The following is a 21,622-nucleotide window of genomic DNA, read 5'->3' on the forward strand; positions in this document are numbered from 1 at the left end:
TCTTGCCTACGTAACCCTGAGAGCTAGTCCTCACCTATCAAGCACTGTGGTAAAAGCAGGAGGCGGGGAAAAAAAGCATATTGAGTAATGCCAGAAAATTTCTTAAGAGCCCAGTACAAAATGTTTCATAGAAGACATGAAAGAACAGGTCAGCCCATCGTCCAGACAACTGTTTGACTCACCCATCACTTCAGTAGAAGGCAGCTTCCTTGTTTAGTTAGCCATTTGATTATTCAAAGCACAAAACTCCACGTCTCTCCACATACCACTGGAGGTGACATAAGGTAGAATAGGAAGATGTGTTGAACTGTGTCTTAATACATTTTAACAGGATTTCTGCTTTCAGGTAAGGTAAAGTTCAGAAAGGAAATACCCTCAAAGATCCCACATTTTCTCAGAACAGACAGGGACATGAGTCTCTCCACTTTGTCAATCACTAAATCGGAACAATTTCAAAAAAGAACGTTTATGTAAGTCTGAGGGAAGTATACTTCCTATGACGGAGACAGACAAAACCATCCAGAAGTTATAGGAGAAACCTCCCAGTTTCTGCACTGCAAGCATGGTTAAGGGCTCAGAGGATTTTTCTTTCCAGCACCATTACAGACATCAGGCGGGTCAGGTCCCCTATGTGCAATACAACATGCTTTCTTTGCCGTACAATTTTTAGGAGTGAACTCTCTGGAGGCAAGCATGCTTCCCACTCACTGTATACACATTATCCAACCCTACATTCTCCATTTCTGGTGGCACTTCTGGGTACCAGAACCTTGTTCCTCCCCAGGCAGTGAGGGGGTAAGAGCAGCATGGAGAGGGAAGGGAAAAGGACAGCGTGCGCATACCAAGCGGTATGCGCTGAGAACAACGGCAGGGGAAACACAATGGGAAAGATTTCACAGGAATATGAAGGAGCAGTGAGGGCAGGAGAGGAAGGCAGCAGCTTTCTGAGTTGTAAAGGCAAAGCAATGAGTGAGGAAAGGGACAGACTATGCTGTAGATGATTTTATTCCTCAGCAGGCGGTCAAGAAGTTTGATCTAGCTGAACCAGAGGAAACGCTCCTTCCCTTACTTATCAAATTAGTGTATTCGGTTTAACTCTGGGGGCCTGCCGTGCCTTCCTCTCCCCTTATCCCTCTCCCACAAACCCTGCTACTCCCTGTTGAACCCATCGCTACTCGAACTTTTGACGCTGTCTATTTGGGTTTCTTACTTGGTAATGAACAAAGAGTGACAGTAACTGCACTGGCAGGAAGTGAATTTTACTGAACTACACTGCTCCCACAAGCTTTTTCAAACTGTCAAAGTGTTACGATACCAACTGAGTCACCACCTCTTTTCAAACTCGGTCACTTGCCAATGTCCCCATCCTCATATGATCTCTCGTAGGAAGTAAACCTGTGCAACCTAAGGCAGCAGATAAGCAAACATACACGTCAGCGTGACTTGATTTCACATGAAATTAGTTTCAGATATACAAGGTTGTGTTTCGGCCCCAAAAATTAGGTTTCATTTTGAATGCAAATACTACGTGACTTAGTCCATCCCCGTTCACTTTCAGCAAAGTGGAAGCGAATCTTCTCTGGCAAAGCCTCTCTCTCCCAGCCAAGGCCAGCATCCAGCTCAGTGACTGCCTGCCTTGTTACCAGCAGCAGGGACACAACCGAGAAGCTACAGAGCTACATGTTTAATTTGTCACGGCTTGAGAGAAAAAGGCAAATTCTATAGTAGAGGACAATAGCAGACCGCCATCAGTATCAGATACAGTTATGTCCTGAGCACTGCAGTACAGTAGTTTCTGTGCACGGCATTCAAGACAGTGCTTTTGCATTTGAACAGCTCAGAAACTGTCAAGAAAAAAAGCCTTTCTTCCAGCAGTGACATTTTAAATGAAAAATCATTGATTGAAAAAAAAATTAATTGTTTTTGCTCTTTTTCTGCTTTCAAAATTTAAAAAATTTAATTTATTTTTTTTTAAATTGCCTAAAGATTGCACCATGAGACCAATCTGTCCAACAGAAAAAACAATCCATTAAAACATCCCTGTTTATGAAGTGAAAAGGAATAAACAATGAACACAGAGTAAAATTTTCAGTTTGTCAAAAAGAAAAGCCTAATTATACTCTAAACTTCCTTTCCTAATTTTACTTCCCTTTGTTCTTGACAAGCTCTATACTTCAAGGTAAAGAGAGACCTTGAGGAAGTCGGCCTTCCAGAGAAAAATGGCTAAGAAAACAGGCTGAAAAATAAATAAAATCATGCAATGTTTGTGAGTCACCTAAAGAAAGTCTATAGAAACTGTCAAGTGTGGTTGTGATCTGCCCAAGTGATAAAGCATCCAAAGGAAAGGGACTCTCCTCAGAGAAGACAAGGAAACATTTTTTTTGTCCATTTGGCCATCGGGTATACATATTCATGATTAGCGCAGCTTAATGATTAATACCTATCCTCTTCTTGTAAACGTGGGACAAGCGTGCCTCTGCCGTACCTGTAGCAGTCAGCTCCCGCAGCTTGCACAACAGAAACCTTGCCTTCCTCCCCCACTCACTGCTTTCAGGAAGGACATCAAGGTGGCCTGGGGAGATTTACAATCAAAGGCTTCCTGGCCTGACCTTTACTCAGCTCTGAGGATATCACAAGTAAGCACCAAAGAGACTCCATATATAGATGTAGAATTACCAGAACGGCATCGGAGCAGCACAGCCCTTAAATGGCAGAACTATCTAGAAGATGAAAGCGATTTTTTCCTACAAAATGAGGAATTCTTGCCAAAACGTGTTGATTTCTACGGGGCCTTTCATTTTCAGGAGTTTTCACTGGAGAGGAGTCGTTCTTAAAGCCAAGAGTCTCTATTTATAAAACTAAAGAAATGAGGGAAATTAGTTTTAAGGAGGTTTCAAAACATTAATTCCACTTTCAGACTTGCTTTAGGCATTGGCAGCAAAGCAGAGAAGCCTGACCTTCAGAAAATACAGTCAGCTTGCTATTTTCTTCCAGAAAAAAGAAAAAAACGGTCCCTGGAGTCATGGCTTGCATCTCGCGAGTCAGGCCGTGCCGCAGAGCGCACAAACGCGGTGGGATCACACAACGGGAACAGCCAGGAAAATGGCTGCAGGATGCATGGAAAGGGACCTGGATCATTGTCCAGGCACGCAGGGCCACAGCGGTCTCTGGGTGTCCTGTCTCCTCCATGAAAAATAACCATTTTTAATGCACCACCACCACCCCTTAACACAAGGCCTGGGCTCTTCCCACCCGCAAATGGCTGGGACAGAGCAGGAGCCTGCCACATGGCGGGACTGCCTCCAAAACCGCCTCTCGCCACACCTCTCGAGCCCACTGGATTAACTCAAATGAAAAAGACATTTGGAGGTATTTTAGGAAAAATTCCCTGCTGTGTCCCAGCTGCTCAGCGCGGATGAGGCCAGCCCAGCAGCGGGGCACTACGGCCGATGGCCGTCCCTGGGGACACACTGAGCCACAGGCCACTGCTGGAAAACCAGTGCAGCCTTTCCTGCTGTCAGCCCTAATCGCTGGAGGAATAAAGGTGTGGAGGCAGCAGCTAATCCGCTTAAATGGGGAACTCTTCTGGGCACAGCCAGCCTCGTCTCTGCAAGCCCCCCAAGCAGTGAGGGACGGCAGCGGTGCAGCAGATCATCGGCCTAGGGAAGGGTTGGGGACACAGCCGGGGGTGGCAGTGTTCAGAAACAGCCAACTCCCTGTCAGCTTTGCGCACGCAGGGGTTTTGTTTTAAAGCCAGGTGAGATGGGGAATAAAATGGCGGCCGGGATGCAAATGCCCCCCGCGGCCCCCAGGGGGCGCTGTGCCGTCCGGCGTCGCGCCCCTCCCGCCCCGCCTCAACATGGCGCCGCCCGGCGCGGCTTCACCCGCCGGGGAGAACGGGCGGCGCCTGCCAGGAGCCGCCGACTTCCGCCGCCGGCCCATTTCCTGGAGGGCCGCCCTTAAACACCGCCCGCCGCGCTCGGAGGGCGCTGCCGCCACCGCCCGCCCCTCCCGCCCTGCCTCCGCGGCATGCCCACGCCGGGAGCCGGCGGCGTGAAGGGAGGCGGCGTCCACCAGCGCCGAGGCTGCGAGGAGAAAAGCGGCTTTTTTTTTTTTTTTTTTTTTAGCCTCTCGCGGGGACCGTTTTTCTGACTGAAACCGCCGGTTGCGGGTCGCGAAATAAGGCGGCGGCCCTCGCGGGTGGGCGTTGGAGGGGAGCGAGGCCTGCCAGGCTGTCCCCCGGGGCCCGGCCTGAGGGGGCATGCGGGGGTAGCCCGCCCCGGCAGCCAGCTAGCCAGCCAGCGGCTCCTCCCCTGCCGCCGTCCCTCGCCCAGCCTCGGTGGTCGCTGCGGAGCTGGCTTCAGGCGGCCCCAAGATGTTCAGCTGGCTGGGCACCGACGACCGCCGCAGGAAGGACCCCGAGGTGTTCCAGACGGTCAGCGAGGGCCTGAAAAAGCTCTACAAAACCAAGCTGCTCCCCCTGGAAGAGCACTACAAGTTCCACGAGTTCCACTCGCCGGCGCTGGAGGATGCCGACTTCGACAATAAGCCCATGGTGCTGCTCGTGGGGCAGTACTCCACTGGGAAGACCACTTTCATCAGGTAAAACCCGGCTGCCTGCCTTCCTCCTTCTCGGGTGTGCCCACACTCTTGATGCCCGTGGGCCGTGTTGGGGCAGAGGGGGGTCTCTGCTACCCGTGCTGCCCCTCGGTCTCTCTTCTGTTCCCCGTTCTGCGCCCCTGACGCCTATCAGCAGCTTTCAATTGAAAAGCCACCTCCACTCAAACTCTGAGAGCGTCCCTTTGTGAGGAGAGGGCAAGTGAGATGTCCCATGAAGCACCGACGTGGCAAAAAGTAGCCCAGGGCAGGGCTGAGGAGTGCAGGCAGGGCATGAGCATGGAGACGTGAGTCACTCAAGGGCCCCTTGTCTGCTCAAAGTGCAAAGGCTGATGGAAGCCTTGCGCAGGGTTTTCCCATGACTGCTCAGGTCAGGGAAGCCCCTCCAACAGCCATTCTTAGCAACTTGATGTAGTTTTTGGGTGGTGGGGCAACCTATAGCCTAGGGAATCTTCAAGTGGGTACTTGGGTTTGTAATGATCTGTGTTTCACTCTTGAGCCTGTCTTTCTCTGCACTGTGCCTAGCACCAATGCTCACAGCCTAGTTTGAGAAGTGTGTGTGCTCAGCTGTGTGTGTGCCCACAAGAGAGACCTGTCCATCATCAGGGCTCAAAAGTAAGCCCTGATCTAACTGTTCTGAGATGCTGGGAGCAGCAAGTTTGTTCCAAACTGTAAAGAAAGGACAGCTGCCAGCACCAGGTTTAATGTGACACTGTCAAAGAGAGGGTTAAACTTTTCCAGATGGACTTGATTGCAGGGATCTCTGTTCAGCCACACTGCTAGTTCAACTTGTAGCAGCCTTTCTCTTGGGATTGTCGCTGAAGCTGTGCTGTCTGTGTTTCCTATGTGATTCATAAGCTTAGTGTTAAATTCCACCCTTTTTCTGGTGTGGCTGTGTTGAAATCTGTGGAATTACCCCAGTGTAAAACTGGACACAAGCCACAAGCAGCCAGACCTTTGTTCTACCAGTATTTCTTGGAGGAGGAGGGAGCTGTGGAGAGTAGAGAGGTGAATCAAATTGACTGTACTTCTTCAGGAGTGACCTTGAGAAATGCAGGAATTTTTTTTGTGTCCTGTAATATTCCTGCTACTTAATGCCCTGGCCAGGAGCCAAGAACAGAGTGCATTTTTGCTACCTTGTCATGCACCTGGCAAACAAAGTTTAAATGAGAAGGCTTTTCTCATGTGAGCAGGTCAAGTAGATGGTGAAGGGGCATGAATGACCCTAAGAAGAATTTGACACATAAAGGCATTTGCTCTTCTGAAAAATCAGAGAGGCTAGCTTGGATAACATAGTTGTCTGGTTCCACCCCAGATCTGTGTTCTGTAACTTGGTACCAAACATATTTGAAAGGCTTTTTCTGCCCTCTGGGTTGCTGACATCTCAGAGCAGAACTTCCCCTCAACACAAGGAGGTTGCTGAATATCCTTTCCTGACGTTGCTGGCTGTGTAACTAGAGCATCTCTTTTTAATGCTTCTCTCTGGATTGCCAGCATCAGCTTTTCCCTGCAGTCTCCCCTGCATTCTGTTGTTAGCAGAGACTTCCTGTCTTGCCTCTCTCTGTTCAGTAAAGTCCTCTTTCTGCAAGCCTGAGCTCCTTCTGCAAGAAGTTTGGGTGTCTAAAGCATTTTCCAGGCAAAAGGAAAAGATTGAGTCTTTGCTTCTATGGGATGGCAGCAGCTCCTTTGCTCTGCTGTCAGCAAGCTGATCTGAGCCTCTTCAACCAGTGCATTTCATTCATGCTTGTGTCCTCATCTCCCAGCTTTCTCTGTGCACAGGGCTGGGAGGAACCTACCTAAGGATTATGGTTAAGAAGAAGTGACCAGGAGCTTCGGCTTCACGGGAGTGAAAAACAGACCTGAGAAGGCCTTTCAGGAAGACAGAGTTTTCTTTGTGTTTACACAAAGTAGTGCATAAGAAGGTGAAAGTTGAGAACTGTTGGAGAACCCAGGGCCTCTTATAGTAAGAGGAGTGTGAGGGTCTGGTACTCCAGTGTGATCCCAACCAAACAAAGGTGCCAGAAAACCAAGTGTTGCTTGTGATTGATAGGCTTCCAGTGTGAGTTTGCAGGCACTGGTCATTAGAGAGCTGGGATAAGCACCAGATTAGCATCCAGAGTTATTGTGGGAAGGCGACTGGGACCTAAAATTGAGAACAGGGAGGAGTTAGAGGGGACTGGGGGAGGAAGTGGGAGGGGAAAGAACCATTATGTCTTGGTATTAGAGGTAAAGCAAGAAACAGCCTCTAGACATCTCTTCCATAATCTTGTCATGATGGGGGATAATTAGTGTTATCCCTGTATATCCACTCCACTGTTAACACTGTATCCTGCTTATACTGCCATGTAATTTAGGGAGATGACTTAGTGCCCCTAAACGCTAATGTGGAATGAACTCAGTCCCAGTTCACCTGGATCCCATTACACCATTAAAAAAAAAAAAAGACAGAGGACTTTAGTCACCTACCTGAGGTGGGTTTGTCTCCCAAACATCTTTCCTTGTTCTTGGGGAATCTGAGATGAAACACAAGGCTCTGAAGCACCTAAGCTGCAGCATCTTGCTATGAAGCTGCTCCATAGTCAGGAGCTGGTGGCAGAAAGAAGGTAGTCAAGGTCAGCAGTGAGGAACATTCCTAGAGGCTGAGGCGGGAGGCAAGTTGTGTGGGTCAAAACTAGTGTAGCAAGACCAGAGTACTGGCATGTTTTCAGTGGAACCAGGCTGTTCTTTCCCCTGCTTTCAGGGATGCAGAGAACCGAGCCATATTTTGCTATGTGAAAGATGTAGCGTTGCTAACTGCAGCTTTTCCATTCCTACTTCGTCCTCTCTTCTCGCTCACTCCCATTTCTCTCCTCAGCTGAGGATACATTTGGCTGAGAATGTTTCCACAGGCTGGGGTCTGAAAGGCTGTGATGGCAAGGGAGAGGCAACACGTCTACCTGGAAATATCTGACAGCCACAGCAGGATGCCACCGGAGCCTGCCTCTGCAACGTTATTGCTTTTTATGTTTCCTGTAAGAGGGTGGGAGTGCAGGACAGAACATTACTCTCCTAATTAACTTAGATTCTGTGGTCTTTTCTAAAAATAATCCTGGCTTCTGTCCAGCTACCCTGCTAATAAAATAAACAAGCCTGACAGAGCTCTACTAACTGTCAACATGGCTTGCTTTTCTGGTGTAGCCACCCCTTCCTCCTACAGCTAATCATTTACACGTCCTGGCCTCTCCAGACTGTTTGTCACAGGCTACATGCAGAGCTCTGGTGTGACCTCCCTGTGTGGCCCTGAACCTTTCATCTCTGCCTGCACCAGGCAGTTGTCACCATTTCCTCCCTCTCTGCCCTTCTTCCCTTTCCTGCTCTGCATCACCTCTGCTGCCACACACAGCAGCATCCTGCAGGGCTCCTGCATGACTCATCACAAGCAAACGGCCCCTGCCCCCACATCCTGCAGCATTCCTGCCCAGAGAGCCTGGGATCTCCTTGCCTGGCTCCTATGCGGCCTCAAACCTGCCTGGGAAAGGCTACGCCTCCAAGCCAGGCTGGCACTAATGCTGCTTTCCTGCTCTTGTCCCTCACCTCCCCCCTCACCAGAAGCAGCAACAGGCTTGAAATGACACAAACAGCTTGATGTTTGCAGTCACGTATCAATTCCAGACACTTCTAAAAGCAGATTGGCCATAAAAAAAAAAAAAAAAACATTTACCTCTTGGCTGGCACTCTCCCCCAACCTGGCTGGAGGTCACTCCCCCAGCCTCCTGAAGGTGTTCAGCAGCTCAGAATAAGGCATGCTGCACTGGCAGGAAGAATTGCTTGCTGTCAGTTGGTGTTTTCCACAACTATTGTTTGCTCTTCCCTCCCAGAAGACCCCACAATGTGACAATTGCGTGTGTTCTCTAGCTTGCTTCTGTTAGCAGAGGCAGCCTGTGTCACTGCCTAGCAGAAGTGCCTTCCCTCCATCAGACAGTGTCAATAAATACCTTTGTATTTGTCCTGTGTACAATGAGATTCTTGTGCTGCAGACACCCTGCTGCACAATGTACCCAAATCTCCCAGGGAAGACTTACTTAAAATAGATGCTACAATACTAGGCAGTGCAAGTTTTCATCTCTCTGATTTCATATCACTTGTTGCACATTAAGTCAATTAACATGCTCTTGTAGCTACTTCTGTATGGGAGTGCTTTTGTTGGGTTTGTTTTCTTTTAAGTCTTATACAAGAAATAAACATAGAAATGCTTTGAAACATTAGCTGAATGGAGCTGTGATAAAATTCTTTTGAGCAGCCTGGCTGGAGGAGGAGTGTTGCTATTTTATGCAGGACTTTTGCTTAGACTTTCTTGGGAGCTTTGTCTATAAATGACAAACCAACCCCCCCCAGGCACTTTTTCTCCTGTTGCTCAAAAGCTATTGTATTACATGTGTATCTCAACCCATTAAAAACAAGCAAGTTATTGTTATGGCTGGGCTGCAACCTGGCATTGGCAATAAGGGGTGTTTCTCAAAAGCACTTCACTTTTTGCATTGGGCAGTTGTTACCACTACCTGTTTCTTTTCTCTCTAGTGTTTTCAAGGGGAGGACTCAAAGATTTCTTTCTATCAAGTCAGTGAATACTCATCTGCATATCACTCTTAAAAACACTATGTCGGACCAAAAGCAAAGTGCAGAGTGGGAGCAGAGGGAAGCTGATAGCAGTGACTAGCCACTGCAGTGATATCCATCAGGGCCTAACATTTTTTGCATTGCCATTCAGGAGTTCTGAGCCTAGTTTCCCAAGTCCAGCCAAGTGGCTTCTAACCTTGTGTTAGTTGTTTCAGTGTAAAGAGCTTTCCAGGGAAGAGAGCCAAGAACATTCATATCATAGTCTACAGAGCCCTTGGTGGGAGAAAAGTAGCTCCCGCCTTGTTCTCAGCTGCTTCAGCCTAGAGAGATGTTACTGTAGCTGCCAGGAAGGTGTATTGTGATCACCATCCAGGGAGGTGGCACACACCAGCATTAGCTGCAGTCTGGTTATGTTAAGCAATGACCCACTTTTGTAGGAAAGTTTGAGGAACCTCTGCATATGTTTTAGATAGGTAGGATATATCCACACTAATACATGAGGTCAGAGGGCTGTTCGCTTCCTGGATTGTTTCAATTTTTTTGGGAACAGTTAAACAGCTGCTGTTTAATCTCAAAGAGTTGCTCACATTAACAGAAGTCACTTCTGGTGACAGTCTGGTGAACACAGGACTTGGAAATCACTTTGGATGAAAGATACAAGAAAATACATGATAAAATACCAACACAGGAGGTGGTCAGTTCTTAAGGGAATTCTGGATGTCATTGTCAGAGTTCCTGCTGCAGCCATTCTCCTCGTTAATGTGTACAAAGACAGATAAATAGCAATGATTTGCAGTATATCCTGGCCAGGTACTTGCTTTTTTTACCTTTAGATCCAGCTGATTTGTCCTTGCCCACTGGCAACAGAAGATGCGTTTGCTGACATGGTGTCGGTAAACAGCCCTGCTGAACAAACACACTTATTTTTTTGTTGTTCCTAAAGCACTGGATGGTGATTACCTCTGTCAAAAGGATGGTGAAAGCAGGAACACAAAAAAAGTTATCACAAGCCTTCATGCCAGTGGTCCTGTAGTCCCTCATATAGGAACTTAGCCTCTCTGATAAGACTTGCCTGAGTGAGCCAATAATGCTGGTTGTTAAACACACTGGTCTCAATCACGAAGAATCTTCAGCCCTTCTCCCAATTTCCTTTTTTCCCCATCCCCTGAATCTACTTTTAACATCACAGCAATTTTATATTTATCTTTCTACCTACTAAAGATTAGGTCAAAGCAAAGAAAGAGGAAGTGCCAGCCACCTGCTAGCAACAAGCAACACAGTATTGTACTAACTTCCATAACCTGGCAGTGGTTATGTTCCTTATGTAACAATCCAGAGCTTATCACCAGGTCAGGTGGTCCAGCAGCTTCCCATACTCAGGGCCAGACCAGTGCTAGCTCCCGTTTGCAAGCCACATGGCCGTAATGGTCTCAGTTTTCAGCACAGGATCAGCAGATGGGATGTTTTCTGCACCCACACACATAAACACAGACCTGGCTTTAGTGATGGCATTTGGCTCCTTCATGAGCTAAAGGTAACTGTCCCATACACACCATGGACCCACGCTGAATTTGGCAGGGTTAAGTCAGGATGTGCTGCCAGGGTCCTATTCAAAGTTCTACAGCCCCATGGGTGACTATCTTTCCCTGAAATTTGCCAAGCTGTAGCTTCAGAGAGAGTGCCAGAGGCTTAGGAAATAATAAGGGATGCTGTGCTTACTGTGCTATTTAGCTTGATACTGGGATATACTCTGCCACCCACGTGCTTAGTGCTCAATATGCTTGAGCAGTTTGTAATGCAGACCTGTAGCTGCATTGCAGAAGCACACAAGAAGAGAGACTTGAGACTTCAACAGTCAAGTACAGGAGAAGCTGGCATATGAGCGACTGATTTGGACTGGGGGCTAAGCACATTAGTTAGATGAGTCTGCTGAAATGAGCAGCAGTGAAGTAATTGATATTGGCACCAAAGGCCAGTAAGGTTTCAGGATTAACTCTGTAAATTGCAGTGAACTGCTGTTTTTACTTTGCTATGTTAAGTCCCTTCCAAATGTCTTGAGGATTAAAATACACAAAATGATCAAACATGATGAGAATCTCTTCCCAGTGGCTATAATCTTCTCAAATTCTTAATCCACCTGAAATAAGAAAGCTTTAAATGTGGAGATCCTGAGTAGAAAAGCTACCATGACATTTATCAAGTGATTCAGTGACAGTGCTAAAAATAGCCTCAAAAGGATCCATACTCTTGAGCTTCATAATTACACTGCAGTCTTCAGTGCAACTCATTTCGGACTTAGACAGCTCATGTCTCATGCCCACACCCTGTTTTTTTGCCTACAGGTACCTGCTGGAGCAGGATTTCCCAGGGATGAGGATTGGACCAGAGCCTACAACTGACTCCTTTATAGCGGTTATGCAAGGAGATGTGGAAGGAATCGTTCCTGGAAACGCATTGGTGGTGGATCCCAAAAAACCGTTCAGGAAGCTCAATGCCTTTGGCAATGCCTTTTTGAACAGGTCAGTACTGAAGAACTTGGTTGCTCTGGAGAATAAAGCTAGAACCTAATGAGCAGTATAGCTAGCAATTTAGAGGGATAAGGCATTACACCATTTTATTTTTTTTTCCCCATCCACATGGCTGATGCAAAGCCATTCATTCCAGTCCTACCGGGTGCACATCAGTCAAACATAGGACAAACCTTCATTTTACTTGAACAAACAAAACAAAAAACACAGCACAGCCTGTCAGACTCATCCGGTAGGAGTCTAGAGGTAAATCTCTTTATTACACTTTGCTCTCCCTTGCTTTTATATCCCTAGCTTTTTCTGTTCTGCCATCAGTTCAGTTCCCTGAAATTAAATAGTCCAACCAGACATAGCCACTGAAGTCATTAAAGAAATAGAACTGGCACAATATGCACGCCTTCGGTGTCTTGCATTTTTAGACATTGCTTGAGTGCCCCCCTTGTAATAAAACCAAGCTCTCTCCATTCTGATGCCTTATACATATAACCTCAGGTGCAAACTGATGACACTCTAATGTCTTTCCCGTAAAAAAAAAAAAAAACAACAAACTGTAGCAGGGGCTTGGACGGTAGCTTTGTGACATGAGGAATGTAACCTTTCCATCCTCTAGACCTAGCCGAACCATACTGAATTTTGGATCTAGGCCTTGCAGGAAGCCAGCAGCACACACCCATATCCTAGATGAGCACAAACTGTGCTACAGCAGGCAGATGGGAACAAACTGTCTGACTACACCCATCATTGGCGCCTTCCTTGCTAACACAGTGTGGCAGACATTACAAACATGGCAGCTGCTTAGCCAAATAACCAGGGAAGCTGGGCTTTGGTTCCCCCATTAACTTCCGAGCTTAAAGAGTGTCTACCCAGAGCGCGCAGCATCTTCTACCAGCGCTGACCACAGCAGTGCTCGTGTAGGCTGCAGTGAGACAGGAAAGGGACCTGGGGAGAAGCTTGATGAGAGAACAGGGACCTAGCTAGAGTTGCTACTATGCAGTGAACCTCACAGTACCTCAGGGTGACTCTGGAAGCAATATCTGATCACTACACAGGCTCATCATTCAAATACATCAATGTGGTCCTGCACCCAGAGAGACTTTGAGAGGTTTTCCATATTTTATAGGACCCAGAACATCTGCGCCTGGCCCACAGTTAGGTCAGGTGACTGCCCGCTCCCTACACCAGGGGAGGAAGGTGGTTTGCCACAAGAAAATAACAGGCCTCTCGCCTGGAGTGCAGAGATAGTAGATGAAGAGAACATCATTCAGAGCAGCTCTGCTGATAGCCAAGAACAGCCACAGCTGGCAGACAGTTCATTGCAGAGAAGCAATGTCAGGAGTAAGGAGGCCAGGCATGGAGGGCAAAAAAGCAAACGCTCCTGAACTGGACTGATTTATGTGTCCTGAATGCAGTTTGCTCCTAATACAACAAGGGATCTCTGCATCCATTAGCCTAGTTCACTGTATCATGCTGTGTTCTTGTTACACTTCAGCTACTCTTCCTTCTCCTGTGAGGAAGGAGTCAAGTATGTGCCTGTGAGGACAGCAGGACAGAGAGGCACAGCAGTGATTCAGCAGCAGCAGAAGTGCAGCCCTACTAGCAGTGCAGGGAGTAGCCACAACAGCTAATTAACCCTTTTTCTGCTGACAGCTTAAAAAAAAAAAGGGGGTAATGATTTCTAAGCTGTCAGAGGAAGACACGCTAAGGGGGACTAACTCAGCAGTGTGAGCTTCACAGTGCTGAAAATGCAGATGGTAATACCCAGCTAATTAGGAAATTAAGCACATGCAAAAATTGACTCAGAGGGTCAGAAATTTAGCAGATGTAAGTCAGGGTGCGCCCACTGGACTGAATCAAGCCACCCACGCTTACCCCTGTTGTGGGCCTGGCTTCTTGGCAAGAGACAATACAGAGCTGTCTCTGCCTTGCACATACCTTGTTGCCGTTATGTGTTTACTAAGGCACTAACCTCAACTAGGAGGCCGTAAGCAGGAAATTGAAAGAAGGGAGGTAATCTCCAGGAACAACCCTTCTGAACTAAGATAAAAGAGTGACCATGGCCAGTCTGCTTGACCCTTGGGTGTTTAAAGATATCAGCTGGCTATGTGCACCGGTGGAAAGGAGCAGAGTAGCACAAGGCAGTAGCATTCACAAAGACCAAGGTGGGGTCAGCTGGGAGGTGGCAGCCCATGGCACTGTGTCCTGTGGAATGCAGAGCCTGCTGCTCCACAGAAGCTAAGTGGAGGAACAGAAGGAGTGAGCATCCAGCCTCAGCTGGTACTCCCTTCCCAGCAGAGACTGATCTGCTGCCTTCCAGGAAGCAGGGGAAGAGTGGTACAGTCAGAATTTGGCTGGGAGACAGCAGCTAATTGTGCTGCTCAGAGCCTGTCTCCTCCCTCCCTTCATTCTCAGGAGACGGAGCGCCTGCCCATACCTTCCTGGCTAAGGGCAGAGGATAGGGCTGACAAGCTGCCCAGGGCTGAAGGGATTGCAGCTCTGCAGTACCATGCTCTGACCCTGTCTCTTGTTCTCCTCTTCTTGCCCCAGATGGTTCCTGAGAACCTGAGAGAAAGGCTTGTTTTCTTCACTCCAACTCTGCTGGCAGTACCTCAGCTCTGGAGGGATCCCAGCAGAGAGATTACAGGTTGCACCTCATTATCAGGAGGACTTGTTTTGGCACCAAGGGCCTGGAGCAAAATCAGGAATCTCAGCCATTACTTTCATATCACATTGGCTTGGTTGCAAGATTCCTCCCACCCCCAAAGTCTGTCTTGGGAAACCTAAGGTGGAGTCAGTCCCACTTTTGTATTGTCAGCGACAGGAGACATCGTGGATAACAGGTTCTTCCTTCACGCCCATGCTCTGCCTGTAAAGGTAGTGAAAGTGTAGCCTGGCACCACATTCTTGCCTTCATATGGCCCTGGACAGAATTAGGTCATGTTCCCTGAGGTCCTGCAGTTCTGCTGGGACAGCAGGAAGGCAGCAGCCTTAACAACCTTGCCAACAGAGCCAGAATGCACTCACTCATGCTGGCCTCTGACCTTGTATCTGAAGTCTCCTGTAGAGTACTTTCCCTAGAGGAACTGGTGGAAAATCCCCTTGCCTGAGACATTTAATATTAGACCACAAGGAATGCATAGGGCTATGACAACGGAGAGCAAACCTGGGATGGCAGGACGGGGGAATAACATGACTTCCTGAGCCTTTTGTTCTCTGCTGTAGCTGGAACTCAACAGGGGAATCAAGCCAGTCCCCCTCTTCTACATGAAATGTTACGCATTCAGAAATGCTCCCTGTTACCACCTGCCAAGCTGTGGATGTGGGAGAGAGGCTGTAATATGTGGTCTGAAATTGCTTTCTCTCCTAAGCTGTCAGCTCTCATCTAACTCATGAGGATTCACTCTTGTCAGAACCTTCCTGGAGTCATAAAAGTAGAAAAATTGGGGTGAGGTTGTAGCATAGCCTGGAGGAGTTCATAGCTGCAGGGACTTCAGCAGAACCAGCCACTCACCAGAGCGCTGCAAGGCTCTGTCTGCCTTACCGCATGTAGTGGCCCTCGCACCAACCCCCATCCTTTATGTGCTTCTACTTCCCCCCACAGTAACATGTTTTTTATACCTGGACGTCACACCACCCTATTAATACACATATGTACATATACACACACATATTTATAGCTGCCTGGAATGCCATCACAAAAAGGCTATCCATGAAATGCTACCAGGAGCCACGTAAGTGGATAGGGGTTTACCGTCCTTTGCTGTTACCAGCGACTGAAATAGATGAGCTGCAACCCACTAAAAACAAGCACAAGTTACTCTTCTTAGGCAGTAATTTGCATAGATACGAGATGGGGAACAACTAGCTAAAGAACAGTTACACAGAAATGGAGCTGCAGGGGGTGGGGGGAGTGAATTACAAACTGAATGTAAGTCAACAGTGTCATACTGCTGTTAAAAAAAGCAAACATCTTACTGAGATATGTAAACAGGACCAGTCATATGTAAGAGATAAGGAGCATTCCATCTACTCCGTTCACCAGTGGTAAGGTCACAGCTGGAGTACCACATCAGGTTGGGGCATCATGCCTGAAGAAATACGTGGAGCAGTTTGAGAGGACCCAAAGGAAAGCTGCAAGGGTCTCCAGGGATTTAGAAATGAGCTGGAAAGACAGCTAAAGAGAACTGAAAGGGAGGGGATAGGAAAAAAAAAAAACACACAAACAAAAAAAAACAAAAACATACCAAATTGTTTTCTTTAGAGGAAAGACCAGGGGGAGACAGGATGAGAACAGTATACGTTGTGACAAGAAGGGAAAAATAAACGGTTTTTCACATCTTCTGTGTTTGAGACTGACAGGCGTTGTAGCATGGGAGATTTAGATTAGATGTTAAGAAAAAGAGGTTTTGCTGTAGGGATAAATTAAGTAATGGAGCAGACTCCCAGCAAGTGTTGGTGAGTCTGCATTATTACGGATTCTAAGAACACTTTAGACAAACATCTGATCGATCCTGCCTTGAGGCAGGAGGATAGACTAAGCAGCCTCTTAAGATCTCATGCTGCAAGAATAGCACACTTTCTGTCTGTTTAAGACCAGATTTAAAAGAGAACAAAAGTCCAACTACATTGCAGATTTTTATGGGTTTTTTTAAACAAGTTACTGAGTTCAGCTTAAGTGAAGAAAAACAAATACCACTTCTTGCTAAAATCTAAACAGCAAATGAAAAAATTTAGATTTCCACATTTTCATTAATAATTCACAATTTGGGGGACACATAAAAAAAACAAACAAACAAAAAAACTGTCATAGGTTGTGACTGAGACCCATGTTCCAGAAGCAGCAAAGTAGTCAGAGAAAGAGCTCAGTTTTGGCTGCTTTCTCATCTCTTTAAATCAAGAGTAACTCCAAACTCCAACTGACAGCTTGTGAGATCAGAGCCTGGCTTGTCCCATACTGCCTGTGATGTTTGGTACATCATAAATACCTTCTGCTTTTGTTTTAAACACATTCATTTTCACACAGGTTCGTTTGTGCCCAGCTACCTAATCCCGTGTTAGAGAGCATCAGTGTCATTGATACGCCAGGAATCCTTTCTGGAGAAAAACAGAGAATTAGCAGAGGTAAGTCTTCCAAATGACAGTAGTGAAAACCAAAGGGGTTCTATATGAGTTTCACCTCAAGCTGTACAAGCTGTACACAGAAACGCTAGTAGGAGCCTCTCAGAGATACAGCATGACTTTACTAATGTCCCTTTGGACTTGATTTGCAATTTGCTATAGAGAATTTAAATGCTTTCAGGAAAGGTTGCTGACAAAGCGAGCAGTACCTGTGTCACAGTCCAGTATCTCCCAGTGGAACAGATTTCCATTAGAAAGAGTCAATTAATACCTATCTGCTTTGCAGAAACACTTGCTTTCAGTGACTTATTGATGAGCCATAGACAAGGCTCCCATGGTAATCAACCTGGTTTCTTTCCAGGTGACCTAGCAGGTTTCTTGCCCTGTCCAGGCTTCCTAAATCTAGCGCAGCACTGGATTGGGTTTAAGAGGGATTGGCACCCAGGTTCCTCATTGCAATGGCAAATCTGGAAATCCTGGGGACACTAAATAGATCTGATGAATAGCACAAAATCTCTTAGTGAGCTTCTGAGTGTCTCAGGCTGATCCTCTGAAGTGGGCAACATCTTGATACTTTAAACCTAACATCTGTGGGCGTTTTCTTACTCTGTAAGGTGGTGGTGGCATAGCTCGCATTTCTTGTAGGTTCCTTAGACAAAGCTGGTAGCTATGCATCATTTCATTTGAAGAAAGCTAAGAGTAGTAATCGCAGAGTTCAGGTTTGAGAAGATCAGTTCTTATTCACACCGCATATTAACAATGCACAATTAAGTTTCATCAGCACAGGCTTTGCCCAGATTGCTTAGGCTTTTCCCATATTTCAGTGTTCTGTACCATAAGATTTCTGATGACTTGTGCCTTTCCCACTTTTATAATGCTCCTTTGCATTGAAATTGTTCATGGAAACTTCCTTTTCTCTTTTTAATTGGGCAGCCACCTTGCACAGAGCCAGGTCTTGTTTGTTTTAGAGGGATCTTCCACCACAGGGACATAGCTAAAGAAATGTCGATAAAGCTGTAAAGGACAGCTAGAGTTAGTTGAAAACTCACATTAAGCTTTTCCAACATGGGTCCGTGCACTGCTAGGAGATCATAAATTCCTTCCAGGCAGTCTACAAAAGGTAGCAAGATGCGCAAGCCTTCATCAGAAGGTTGAAAAACATGCTGTGCAAGCATTCCTCCCTTCAGCAGAAAGTGTTTAAAAGTGGATATAAACAAAAATTTATATTACATGGTGTGAACATTTTTCAGTCAAAAAGTGCCACTGAAAGCAACCAGTTTTGTTATGGAGCTATCACTGTGAAGAAAACTTGCTTAGGAGGAAATATTTTTGTTCTTAAAGGAAAAAAAAAAAAGACATTATATACGAGTCAGAATAGACCCATTTCAAGTCCCCCAAAAAGTTTCCATAGCGCCCTTTCCCAATCTCCTCTCCAGTTCAAATCCTGACATATATTGCAAGATTGTTCCTATTTTCCAGATATTTCCAGTACTAAAAATACCCTCCTACAAAATGTACTGGCACTTCTTGCTTCTCCTTTTGCAAAATTTCTCTATCAGCCTCCCAGTGGGCCTTGGTGTCCTATTCCTGCAGCTACTCTAGTAAATGCCAGCTGTGCACTGTTGGGAAAGTCACTGGTGCACTTTGACCTGAGCCAATAATGCCTCTCCAAACATCTGGGAACAGCTGGGGGAATGTTCCTCATACGCAGAGAAGGCTAAAAGGGAGTCCCAGTTCTGTAAACTTTTGCATGCTGTACCTAGTTGTAGGACTGGAGGCCTGTCTCAGCATGTGGGGCAAGTTCTTCCTTGACTACTTTTCTGGCCTTAGTGCGATTAAGTGCTCGTGCATTGGCCCTGTGACTACAGCGCGTGGTCACTCCACCCTTTTGCCAGGAGGTAAGAACTCTAGATGGAGTGAACTCTAGATGGAGAACAGCCATCTCCTGCTCATCCTACCATCCAAGGAATTTGCTCTGCTACACCTCCAACCGGACAAGGGGGCTGTCGCAACCTGACTGTCAACTGACCTAATCACAACAGTTAAAATGTACAGGGTAGGTGGGATCTCTCTACGTCACCGTTTCTATCCAGGATAGCCTGAAACTGCTCACGTGTGCCACATCGGATAGCCTTTCAATAGCTACAGGACGAGATCCTCATCTGGTTTAAATCAACATAGCTTTGTTGAAGCTGGCAGAACTCCAGCAATTTCTGTCTGCAGGGGATCCAGCCCAGGCAGCAAAAAGAGTCAAGAGAGTGCTGAGGTGCCTATGTTTAGGAAGGGCTGCTGCCAGGCATTGGCTTGAACTTATCTCAAGGAAGCCGGTGTTTGAAAGGGAGTGCTACCTCCTGGCTCCCATGGAAGGGGAATAGGAAAAAGTGGTGAGGCTGGCGCCTTTGCCACCAGGCTTACAAACCAGCTGCCCTCATTAGCAAGTTGGTTTTGGAGGCAGGTAGAGAAATAATGTGGTTTCTAGGCAGAAAACAAGACAGTGGTAAAAACTGCTGACACAACAGAATGCTCCTGCCCTTCTACACCTTCCCAGCCTGCTCAGATTTCACTTCAGAATGAAGCAGGATCTAAGCAAGTCTTACAGAGGTTTCCCCAAGAGACACATTGAAGTTTCTTAACTGCTGGGGAACAGAAGAGCACTTCTTACCCCCATTGTTTGCTAGTAGTAGATTTTAAGACCCTCAGACTGGGGAACCTGTGATGCAAGGTCAGGGGAGGGAGTGCATAGTAAAGCAGCTGTCATAAATTTGAGGGGAAAAGTAAAGATGCAAAAAAAATGTGGCAGACTTTCCCAGCCTGCCCATCCCATGAGAACCAGCAGCATTTCTAAAAATAGAAAATTCCTCTCACTGGGAACATCACAAGCCTCTCCCATTTCCCATTAGATGTCAAGAGCATTAGCTAATCTATACAGTGCCATCTTAGCAGAATACCATGGTATCAAAGTTTAGCAATCCACCAGGGCCACTTTATGCCCCTGAATTTTAAGGCAATAGCTCTTCCTGTTACTGCATCCATGTTTCAAGGAGTAGGAGTGAGGAAACTGGGTTTAAAGGAATGATTCAGGGGCCAAGACCAGGTTCTGAAGCTTTTCACCTGTTTGAACTCAACTCTTAATTAAATTCACTGCCTCATTGCTGTTCGAAAGATAATGCAATCCCTTCCCTGACGGACAGACAGCATGCAGAAGCACCAGTGCGCCAGCGTTAGTGCCAGCAGCAGGGCTTTGCAAATGCATAGCAAGCTTTCCTCTAAGGAATGCTGTATAATCCTGAGAAAGAGAGCTCCGCGCTGGCTGTCTTCCAGGACAGCGCTACATGATCATAAGAGCCACCTTCCCCCCACAGAGCAGCCTATGTAGGAGACCCCAGTAGCAGACCTGCAGGTTTAGGCCTGTCGGGAGCTGGGGGTGATGCAGCCTGTCATAGCCGAAGTCCACATCCCCTCGGCATGCAATGAGATCACCAGCACTGAAAGAGCAGCTGCTGCTCTCAGGCTCTGGTAAGAAGCGTAGCCAAGGAGCTGCCTGCAGTGAGTTGTCTTACTGAGCTCCTGTGACTCATCTGCGGCTATGTGGTGGGCACCCATGGTGTCACAGGTGTGGTAGCTAGACCCTCCCTAGGATATACAGGTTTCATTTAAAGGCCTGGTGGGGAAGCATTCCTAGGATGTCATGGCCCAAAGCATCCTGCCCTTCGCTGCTTCTGTATTATCCTTGCCTGGAGATCAGCCATTTCTCTTCTGGTCTTTTTCACATACTAGGGCATGTATCTATGTCCACATGTAAACAACTAATCATTGCACTGCCTTGTCCCTGACTCTGTATTTGTCTCCTTTCTTTCATTGTTTCAAACTGAGCATGAGGCAACAGCAGACTGCAGAGATGCCCACAGGGGGAGGTATTTGTACCAAAGCAGCAAAAGTGTTGGCTGCCTTGACAATTTGACAATAATATGGATGCTATCCATTTGCAAAACACTGTTCTGGAGCCACATAACGAGCTCAGGCCGTCTTGCTGGGAGGGAAGATGAGAAAGGGACGACTGTACTGAAATAAATGAGGACGAAGGGGAGGACCACAGGTCAGGCCATGCAGTACAGCGGAGCGAGGGCAGGAGTTAGGACTTCCTTATAATTCATCATCTTGAGCAGTCTGCCATGCTAATTGAGCCACCTGGTAACAGCAACTCATGCTCTTCAGTAGCAGGGCCATCCCTGGGGGGCTGAGCCTTACACTCTCTGCTAACCATCAGTCTCGACCTATACATGCCCTGAGCTAAGCAGATCCAAGTCTGCCAAGTTCAGTGATGCCCTGGCCAAGTTGTATTTGATCCCTGTTTCAGGGTAGTACTTCCTGAATATATCCTGAACGCTTACTTCATCTTCACACTACATATGTCACCCCCCCTCCCTTTCCTGCATTAGCAGTGAGCACAGCGTCCTAGCCAGAAGGTAAGGACTGACAGCATCATTCCCCATCGACTTTCTTTCCAGTACGCACTATTCCAGCCTTTTTCCAGCCTTCCACTCAATTCCATTCTGCTGGCTGCGGTGCAACCCAGGCTTCCCATAGCCAGGGAAACCACACAGTAGCCTTGCTGTCTCTCCTGGGAGGGAAGGATTCCCAATGACCAGCAGCTTCAGCACCAGGGATATTTAGTCACTTACCAGCCTGACATTGAGAAGAAAAATGTTAATGGACGACGGTCTTAAGCAATGCAGAGCTTTCAGGCTGACTGTGCCTCAAATAGC

The 21,622-nt window shown here is 47.0% G+C and overlaps 1 protein-coding gene across 1 annotated transcript in view; it reads left to right on the plus strand.

Moving 5' to 3' along the window:
- Positions 1 to 3,842: 3,842 nt before the first annotated feature.
- EHD3 (EH domain containing 3) overlaps positions 3,843 to 21,622 on the plus strand; it is a 30,653-nt gene continuing 12,873 nt past the window's right edge. Inside the window, exons 1-3 of the mRNA XM_074578964.1 lie at positions 3,843 to 4,602; positions 11,556 to 11,732; positions 16,762 to 16,859. Of these exons, the coding sequence (XP_074435065.1) occupies positions 4,376 to 4,602; positions 11,556 to 11,732; positions 16,762 to 16,859 (502 nt within the window). The 5' untranslated portion in view covers positions 3,843 to 4,375. The remainder of the gene's footprint in view (positions 4,603 to 11,555; positions 11,733 to 16,761; positions 16,860 to 21,622) is intronic.

Source organism: Larus michahellis, chromosome 3 (assembly GCF_964199755.1).
Source record: "Larus michahellis chromosome 3, bLarMic1.1, whole genome shotgun sequence".
Classification (NCBI taxonomy): Eukaryota; Metazoa; Chordata; class Aves; order Charadriiformes; family Laridae; genus Larus; species Larus michahellis.